General features: G+C 38.5%; 1 protein-coding gene across 1 annotated transcript; it reads left to right on the top strand.

Moving 5' to 3' along the window:
- The first annotated feature begins 399 nt into the window (after window positions 1-399).
- Window positions 400-7054, top strand: LOC107809758 (beta-carotene isomerase D27, chloroplastic). Its single transcript, XM_075219181.1, has 8 exons — window positions 400-629; window positions 710-802; window positions 876-977; window positions 1137-1236; window positions 1523-1614; window positions 1748-1828; window positions 6195-6263; window positions 6653-7054. Exons 1-8 carry the CDS (start codon window positions 534-536, stop codon window positions 6788-6790), a joined length of 771 nt encoding a protein of 256 aa, XP_075075282.1. The 5' UTR covers window positions 400-533; the 3' UTR covers window positions 6791-7054.
- Window positions 7055-9494: the final 2440 nt, after the last annotated feature.

Below are 9494 nucleotides of genomic sequence, written 5' to 3'. Positions count from 1 at the left end.
TTTATGTATTATTTTAAGTAGGGTATAATGTGAAATAAGAATATGAAAATTAAATAATTCTTAACTGAATTAAAACAATAAAACTAACTACCATCGTAGTGTAACCGTCAAAGGATATGGTACAGTGGATGAAACTGCTCTTCCCCGAATGGGGCCCTACGCGGCGCGAATTCGGATATAGTCAGGTTCCAATGCGGGTACCGAACACCGGGTGGGAAACCAAAAAAAAAAAAACATCCTACTATACAAACTTTTATTTTGCTAAAAAGTAATTCACTATTTTAAATTAAACCATATACTAATTTGTATATAATCCCTGTGTAAATTGTTTCTTATACCAAAATGACTCCTAACGGTAAGGCGTTTTTTATGAAACTTGGCTGGTCAAGATTTAGGTTCATACAGAAAATTTAATTGACAAAGGGGAAGTTGAAGAGCTAATTATATTTGAACTTTTAGCCATTATGAAATTACTTGAGGTCGAAAGTAAAAGAAAGAAATCTGTGATAGAATAGGAATTAGGAAGTCCGGATATGGCTATGGTTCATGTGCCCTCGCCCCTTTTCGCTTCGCTCAAAGGAAAAGTTGATATTCGCGTTTCGTGCTTCTCTACTAGTACATCAGAACCTGTGGGAAATGCTCTTCCCTTGTTCAATTCTTTGTCTTTTTTTTTGATTTCGCCTTACAAGTTATTTCTCCTTTCCCACAGATTGAAGCAAGAAAAAACAAGTCTCCTGTTGCTTACAAGCCCGGCGTGTTTGATAACTTGTTCCTAAGTCTATTCCGGAACAAAATGGTCCAGGTAAACCCATTCTAAACCTCCGGCTCCAATTCATATTGCTTGGTTTTCTCAATTAGTCCTGCAATTTGGGTAGGAGACTCGGTGGGACTCTGATAAGCCTGGGTACGAGGGGCTAATTGAAGTGGCACATCGTCTGACTGTTGGTCAAAACAATTCCGAAACTAGAGACGCCGCGGTAATGCCATTCTAGTGTTGTTTTTCTTTCATGTATAAAATTTCCTCTGGTCGGTGGAGTACTTATTTTTCCGGGAGGTGTGGTTGAATCTGTGGCCAATGTGACTAAGTGGTTTGTAGATTTTCATATCTCACCTGGTGATAACTACAAGTGTGACAGGTCCGGATATTGAGATCACTATTCCCTCCTCTGTTGTTGGAGCTCTACCGGATGCTTGTTGCACCTATAGATAGTGGTAAATTTGCAGCCTTGATGGTTGGTGAGTGATCATTCTTCCTTAACTTATATTTTCTGCTTTCCTGATAGCAGTGGCGGAGCCAGGTTTTTAACTATGGGGTGTAAAAATATAAAGAAGTAAACACACGGAGAAGTCAATGGGGAGTCAACACACACACACACACACACTCTTCTATACAGTGTATTTTTCGGGTGAAATATGAGTAGTAGCTCTGCCACTGCCTGATAACAATTGTTTCTTCTTGAGCTCCCTTTAGGCTAAACTAGCTACTTCTCTGCTGAATATTTGAATGTTATGCTTCTGAAAGCAAGGGTGACTGCATTATCTTGTCAATGGCTCATGGGTCCGTGCGCTATTAATTCGGTGGATCTTCCTAATGGTTCCTCTTTGATGAGTGGGGTTAGTATTTCTATTCTCTTACTCTCTGTATTTTATCAGGGTTTCCTTGATATTACACTTTTACAAGTTGGACTGCCACTAGTTAAAATGCTTTCACCCTCATTTTGATCTCTGGAAATAATTATTCGAATAGGTTTTTGTGGAGAAATGCAAGTATCTGGAAGAGAGCAAATGTGTCGGTGTATGTATTAATACATGTAAACTCCCTACACAGGTCGGTTTTCCACAGTGATACTTCTTATAGTTCCTAGTTGCGTCCTTCTGATGCATTTGCAGTGCTGACTTTTTGTCATTCTTTATCTGGTGAAGTACTTTGACAGTTGCTTTAATATCGTGCGCAGATTGTGTATAAACCTTCTATATCTAGTAGATTGTATTTTGCTTTATTCATGTTCTCCTCTCTTTTTTGCCTTTTATGTTGTGTGGATTATCCAGAGCAGGAAGGTTTTAAGTCTCTATTTCTTATAAAATATGGTTCTTCTATCAAAGGTGCATATGCTAGTACATATCATATTGCTCCGTGCCTAAGCAGCCAATTCAGGAAATAGAGCACGACTGGAAGTGACAAGGGGTACATAGGAGGAGTATTGGTTGTGTATGTCTGCATATGTGTAGGTTTAATATGTATATTCGAGGAATATGTTTATAACAGACAGAAAAATATGGTACATGCATCCGCGAGGAGTTGCATTTTTGTTTATGCATTTGTTTACCGTGAAAATGGTAACAACAATTAAATTTGTAAATGGGATTCTAAAAATACGTGATCTATTCTCGAGCTAGTTGTTAGAGCAGATGATGCTGAAGTTTAACGATGAAGTGCGAGCTAAAACGAGGCAGTAATCAAACCGAAGGGGCCTGTTGCTCGGATGCAGGACCGGCCGGAGAGGACCCTGGGGTCGAGGTTCGAGTCGGGCTCGAGCTATCGGGGGCAGCCGGGAATGGGATAACAATTAAGGATACGATCAAGCAAGGCTCTTTACGACTAGTATTGAGCGATATAGTGAAGAACAAGTAAGAGGACTATAGATATTAAAGCGGCCTCGAGCCAGTGAGAACGAGCAAGCTAGAAAGAAAAGAGAGAGAGAGGTATTATTGCACTTGTGGAGAAATGGAGCAACATCAGTCCCCTACAAGGTAGGGTGAGTCCCCTTTATATAGGAGGAGGGACTCGACTACAAGTATGTGGAGATTAATTACAAAGTATGGAGATGGGATGGCTTGACGTGATGCCTCAACATAGGCTCTGGATAGGCTGGCCCTGTCAGACTTAGCCGCGTGCCTTAGGAGCTTCCTCCTCTGTCCTGGCTTCGGTCTCCGTTTCCTTTGAGTTGGGCTTCGACGAGCCCCGAGGTCGGGAACTCGGTCGTGGCCTCCCGTCCTCGGGGTCCCGAGGCATGCTTCCGAAATGACTCGACAGCGAGAAATCAAGTCTCCTGATTTTGCCGCGTACAACGTTATCTATTATAAATATATCCAAGTAATGCCTGCATACATGTAAGTGTTTCTTCAATATTGCCTTCCATATGGCTTTCAAAAATTACAAGAACCTCCCCAATTGTAAGATTTGTGTAATTGATTGTCCTTTTTTGTAATTTAGCATTTCTATAATGAAGAGTTCGTCATGTGCACTTTGGTTTTTTATTACTTAGCATCCTGTCGAAAAATATTAAATGATTATTATTTTAACTCCACTATTTCCATAAAACTTTATTTCTCCTACCATCCTACCATGTTTTTGAGCTAAAGTTGAGACTTTATTAACGGAAAGAAAGGTTGAATAACGGGGAATAAAACCCTTCTATATTGGAGTTTTAAATAAAGGTAATAATTGATATAGATGAATGATTTTGGTGGGCTGCTCATTTAGTGCTCACAATAGTTATTTCAACAACAACAACAACTACCCAGTAAAATCCCACAAAGTGGGGTCTGGGGAGGGTAGTGTGTACGCAGACCTTACCCCTACCTTGATGAGGCAGAGAGGCTGTTTCCGATAGAGCCTCGGCTCAGGAAGACGGAAATAAAACAAGAAGAGACAATTCATTAGTAACGTCAGCAGAAACCGTAGAGATAGTGACAGAAGCATAAAAACCAAAAGATAAACATACGATAACATGGTATATGTTTTCGGGAAGTGCTTCTCTGAGGAGAAAACTTGTCTATCTTCTTTTAACAGTCTTTCTTGAAAGCTCATCTGAAGTAAAATTTTCAAAATTTGTCCTTCAATGTATCAGAATTTCAATTTTTTTTGTTGGTAACAGAAGTAGTCTGTTCACGTGACTAATACTATTTGCATACAGAAATTAAAAGGAGGAAGGTTTTCGTTGTTTTAAAACCCACGTGAGGCTTTTCAAATTAGGATTGACATCAAGGAAAATTTATGTAATTAACATTTATGCTATATGATAGTTTTATTGTTGTTGATTACTGTCACAAACAACATATCCACTGTGAAGGACTGAAGGGGTTGAGAGTTCAGGGTAAGATGATCATGTGTTGGCATACCCGCATCAAATGGATGACATAGGTGTTATGGATTTCGTGCGGATTCTTTGAATAAACTAAAAAATAGCAAAAATCTGCACATACATATACTTATATGTACACATGCTCGTATATACTTCTAATCGAGTTCATGTAACATGACTTCGGATGTCAATATTGCATGTTCAAATTACTAATGTGGCTTTGCCTTCCGCTAAGACTCTAGTGGACTTCAAAGTCTTGTGCATGCAGATCTCGCTAATCAATTGTGTGTATATCCTGAACCTCCCCAACCACCTCTTTTCTATTTTAGAATTTTTAATTTAGTGTTCCATTAAAAATGATTACATTTGGCAGAAAGGTGCAAGTGACACACATAGATGGTAAAGTGAGAAAAGTATGTTTGAGATTCTTTTGCCATATCATGCGTCAAAGTCGAAATACACTGATCTGTACGTGTGAAATCGTGGTGGTGAAGGTGTTATAGGGAGACCAGATTAACCTAAACTTATAGGGAAGGAAATTATCTTGAAAAGACTTGCAATATCTCGAAATTTATATAGACCTTGAATGAAATAAGGCACAATGGAAGAAAACATATGCATGAGCAATCCCAGTTAGTTGGAATCAAGCGTTACTCTTGTTAGTACGTTTGCGTTAGATCCATTGTTTGCTAGAACTACAACCACCTCTTTTCTATTTTAGAATTTTTAATTTAGTGTTCCATTAAAAATGATTACATTTGGCAGAAAGGTGCAAGTGACACACATAGATGGTAAAGTGAGAAAAGTATGTTTGAGATTCTTTTGCCATATCATGCGTCAAAGTCGAAATACACTGATCTGTACGTGTGAAATCGTGGTGGTGAAGGTGTTATAGGGAGACCAGATTAACCTAAACTTATAGGGAAGGAAATTATCTTGAAAAGACTTGCAATATCTCGAAATTTATATAGACCTTGAATGAAATAAGGCACAATGGAAGAAAACATATGCATGAGCAATCCCAGTTAGTTGGAATCAAGCGTTACTCTTGTTAGTACGTTTGCGTTACATCCATTGTTTGCTAGAACTAGGAGTGTCTTTTGTCTTGTGAGAGATCTATATATCAGTAAAAAATGTTGAGAACTTTCACTGTGAGAGATCTATATATCAGTAAAAAATGTTGAGAACTTTCACTGTTAGGGAAACTAATATAATATTGGGATGAACGTGATCAAATGGAGTGATATGGTATATGGATATTGAGGATTCACATAACCGATCCGAACTTGCTTTATAATTGTTGTTTTCATGTAACTCTTCACAAAAGGCACGATTGTACTGCCCGAAGAGCGATATAGCCTTATGTATATCATTACATGTAACTTTAGTTGCTCAAGACTTGTTCAAGGATTTTAGCCCCCACCGCCACCTCAATATTTTATGTGCGGATACTCGAACTGTAGATAATAGTGATTCATAATTAGAAAGTAGTTTGTGTTTTTTCACTATTAGGTAAAGTAAGATTTCATTCAGTATGCATCTCCTGGACGCATTTGAGTACACCAAAAGAAGTTTGCTCCTGGACATTCTTTTGACTTTTATCTAAATACTCACAGAGCTAACAAAATCCAAAAACAAAAGGAAGTTAATTATGTTGCAAAGATTACACCAAGTAAAAAGATTGATTAAGCATGCACTTTAGAACATGTACTGGAGTTGCAGATTAGGTTATACAGTAGCTTCATGAGTTGTCAAATTCAATATTCTTACCTCTGTGAAAAGTTATTGGAATGAGATCTCATGCTATTTTTCGTATTGCGTTTTTCGCATACATTCTTTTTCAATGATGCTAAGTGTATAGGTTAACTTAGAGCCCTTTTAGAGATCACACGGATCTAATTTGTGCACACTATGATGTTTCTAGCCGAGTTATTAGCTTCTGGAACTTTACAAATGCTTAAACTAATAGCTGCTTCTGTTAATGAAATTTACTTACTTAAAAAGACAAATGGCTGCTTCCGCAAATGTATTACAACTATGTTTCAAGGTTTCCATATCTGAGCTTCTAATGTTTGCGGGACATCACATTTCTGTCATTCTCTCTTTTAGACTTTCTTCAAGGATTACATGGGAGTTCCATTGGTGATGGAGCCAAACTTCACTGATTATAGCTGTCAGGTAACTGTTTTCACTGTCCAAGTGATGGCTATTGTAAAAAGCACATTTCTTTCATGCATCCTAAGCATATTATTGGTAACACAACCAGACCATGTGGAGGTTTTAACGAAACTCAAGATTGAGACCAAAATGTTAAGCAGCAATCCACCCCCCACCCCCCCCCCCACCCACCCCACCAAAAAAAAAAAAAAGGTCCAACGAAAAAAAAGAGATCATTGAGTGAAGAGTGAGTAAGACATGGTGATATAGTCCACTTCTAGTTGATATAACTACAGCTGATGGTTGTGAGGAAGTTGACATATTGGTAGCTCATGCATGGGATGCTTGTATTTTAATTTTTGTGCAACACCATGGGAACTTGCGTAACGTCGTGCCAATCTAATTGGCAGTTTAAATTCGGGATTCTACCTCCTCAGCCAGAAGATGACAACACTCTTAAAGAGCCATGCTTGGAGATATGCCCCAACGCTGTTCGTCGAAAAGAAATGAACCATAACATGGATGCACACAAGTGTCCGAAAGCATGAATTTTTATTTTTTTGGTTGTCCTGCTATTCTAATATCTTGAGTACATAGTTTGTCTTCCACAACACTACAGCAAAAGTAGCGTCTGCCTCCAGTTTGGTGTAACTACTTGTAAGAGAGAAATTTAAGAACAGAAGGATAACTTTTTAAGGACCAACAGCAAAATTCATTCTATGCATAAAACTCTAGAATATAATGCACATAGCAACTGCAATTGTAACTGAAGTGGATATTCTGGAGAGGGAAAAAAACCTTTTTTTTGTTGAGCTTTGAGGTGTTTAAGCAGCAACACGGAGAAGAAGCTACCAATTCTCGATTCTTCAAGAAGCAAAAGCAAAATTTAAAAATTAATTTTTCATGATAAAATATTTTATATTTACAAGATTATTCCTCACTAGTTTAGTTCATATCTCTTATAGAACCTTCTTCTCCTTTTTGGTTTAATTATATATATATATATACACACACACACACACTTTATTTTTGTTTTGTATATTTTAATTAAATTAAATCTTTCATAATAAATATTCAAACTTATTTTCTTGATTAAGATAACTTTAGTTGTAGAATGAATCTTGATGATACCTGTTTGCTTAATTCGAAATTTAGAAGCACTTCTTAAAGAAATTTTATCAAACACGAATTGTGTATCAATTACTTAAAAGAGCATTTCTCAAAAGGGAAGGGAAAGGAGGTCTGAAGGTGGCAAGTGGGGAGAAGGAAGGAAAGGGCTTGGAAGAATGCAAACGGGGGGACGGGGGAACTTAGGTAGGGAGGGGAAAAGGGGTTTGGAACTGGGAAAGAAAAGAAGAACTTAAGAGGAAGAAGGCACATTTTTTTTTTCGTATTTTAGGAGCACGGTTTGCCAAACTCAGGTGTTCGCATGACATACTTCTCTCTATTTGATCGCTAGTATGATTAGGATGTTGTATGCGGTAAAATATGTTGCGCCATGTGGTTGCTTAAAGGAATGACATGTGAAACCTAGGGCAAGGGATAGTCAAGACCGATTACAATTATCTCGTTTGTTACCGGAAGAAACAACATTCATAAAGAGGCAATAAATACCTTCCGCCCAGAAGTATTAAATGGAGAATATTTCACAATATTTAGTATACTGCCCGTTACAAAGAGATATGGCATTCATGCATGTTACGCACTCTTCAATGGCACTCATAATTGGTAAATAGGGGCTTGACCCTAAGTCCTTATTTCCTAGATGTAACTATAAATAGTGAGTTCTATTACCATTATAAGTATACGAATTTTCTGATAAACGAATGTCATAATATATTTTAATCTTTATACAAATTTACTTTCTTGTTCTTTAGTCTCATCATTGTTGAGTCCGGAGGCTCTGCCCCGGAATTACTATTTTCCATGATTTTATCTACATTTCAAGGCTAAGTATTGCATATTTCGTTAATTCTTTCATTATCGCTGGATCAAATTAATTCACTTGTCTACAAATCACGTATAAATTCAAATGTACATTTTTATAAGTAAACAGTTTGGTGCCCACCGTGAGGCCTAGACAGTCGTGTAATTAAGTTGATCCTTGCCTTTTTTTACTGACGTATTTTGATTATTTGTCTTAGCAAAAATCATGAGAAATTGCAGATAACAGTGTTAATAGCACACATAATCCTGAGGTTCGAGGAGACCAGCCTCATTTCGAGGATTCAATCAGTGACACTAACAATGTGGGAAATGATGCCACGTTGGTCCACGATAAGTGATACTCGTGACAGGTTCAGAAGGCAACTCTCGATGATGCTGAAGAAGAGCATGTTGTTGATGTGGTAAGGGTCCTACAAGAGCAACAAGCGATCATTCTAGGCCACCTCACACGGCATGATAAGGTTATGACGGATTTGAAGTAGGCGTTACCGGAGGCTTCCAATAACGTGAATAGGCGAGATCCAATTCTTCCCAGCGCTCCCGAAAATCAAACAACAGAGAGGGTCGATAACAACACCCCGAGGGGCAAGGTCGGTTCCAATGGAGCTGGGGGGAGCGGTTCCGGCCCCAATAACGGAAAAAATCCCTTCAAGAATGAACTCTTACGGTTATTGAGAGAAGTGAATGCCCGCATGGACCAAATCTCGGGCGCACCACCGATGCTGAAAGGACCAGACTCAAAGAAGTATACTCAGTTATTATACAAACCAAGCGCGACACTAGAATTATTCCCGAAGCGGTTTAAAATGCCCGACGTGCCAAACTATGATGGAACTTCAGACCTTCAGGAGCATATTACCACCTACTCAAAGGCGGTGAAAGGGAATGATTTAACTTCTCATGAGATTGAATCTGTTTTGTCGAAATTTTTGGAGAGACTCTCATAAGGGGAGCCTTAACGTGGCATTCACTATTACCCGAGCATTCCATAGATTCTTTTGGGATGATTGCAGATATGTTTATTAAGGCTCATCTCGGGGCCAAAAAGGTGTAGGCCCGAAAGACCGGCATATTTAGAATTGCACAAGGAGAATTCGAGTTGCTGCGAGAGTTCGTTACCCGGTTCCAAAAGGAGAGGATATTGCTCCCGGCTATTCCAGACTAATGGGTGTCTTACGCATTCACCAAGGGACTGCATCCAAGAAGTTCAAACGCTTCCCAAAAACTAAAGGAAAGTTTACTTGAGTTCTAAGCAACGACTTGGGTGGATGTCCACAACCAGTACGAATCAAAGATAAGGATCGA

The sequence above is a fragment of the Nicotiana tabacum genome, chromosome 8, assembly GCF_000715075.1.
Source record: "Nicotiana tabacum cultivar K326 chromosome 8, ASM71507v2, whole genome shotgun sequence".
NCBI lineage: Eukaryota > Viridiplantae > Streptophyta > Magnoliopsida > Solanales > Solanaceae > Nicotiana > Nicotiana tabacum.
The sequence above is the reverse complement of the archived record's forward strand: the minus strand, read 5'-3'. Positions and strand labels throughout refer to the sequence as shown.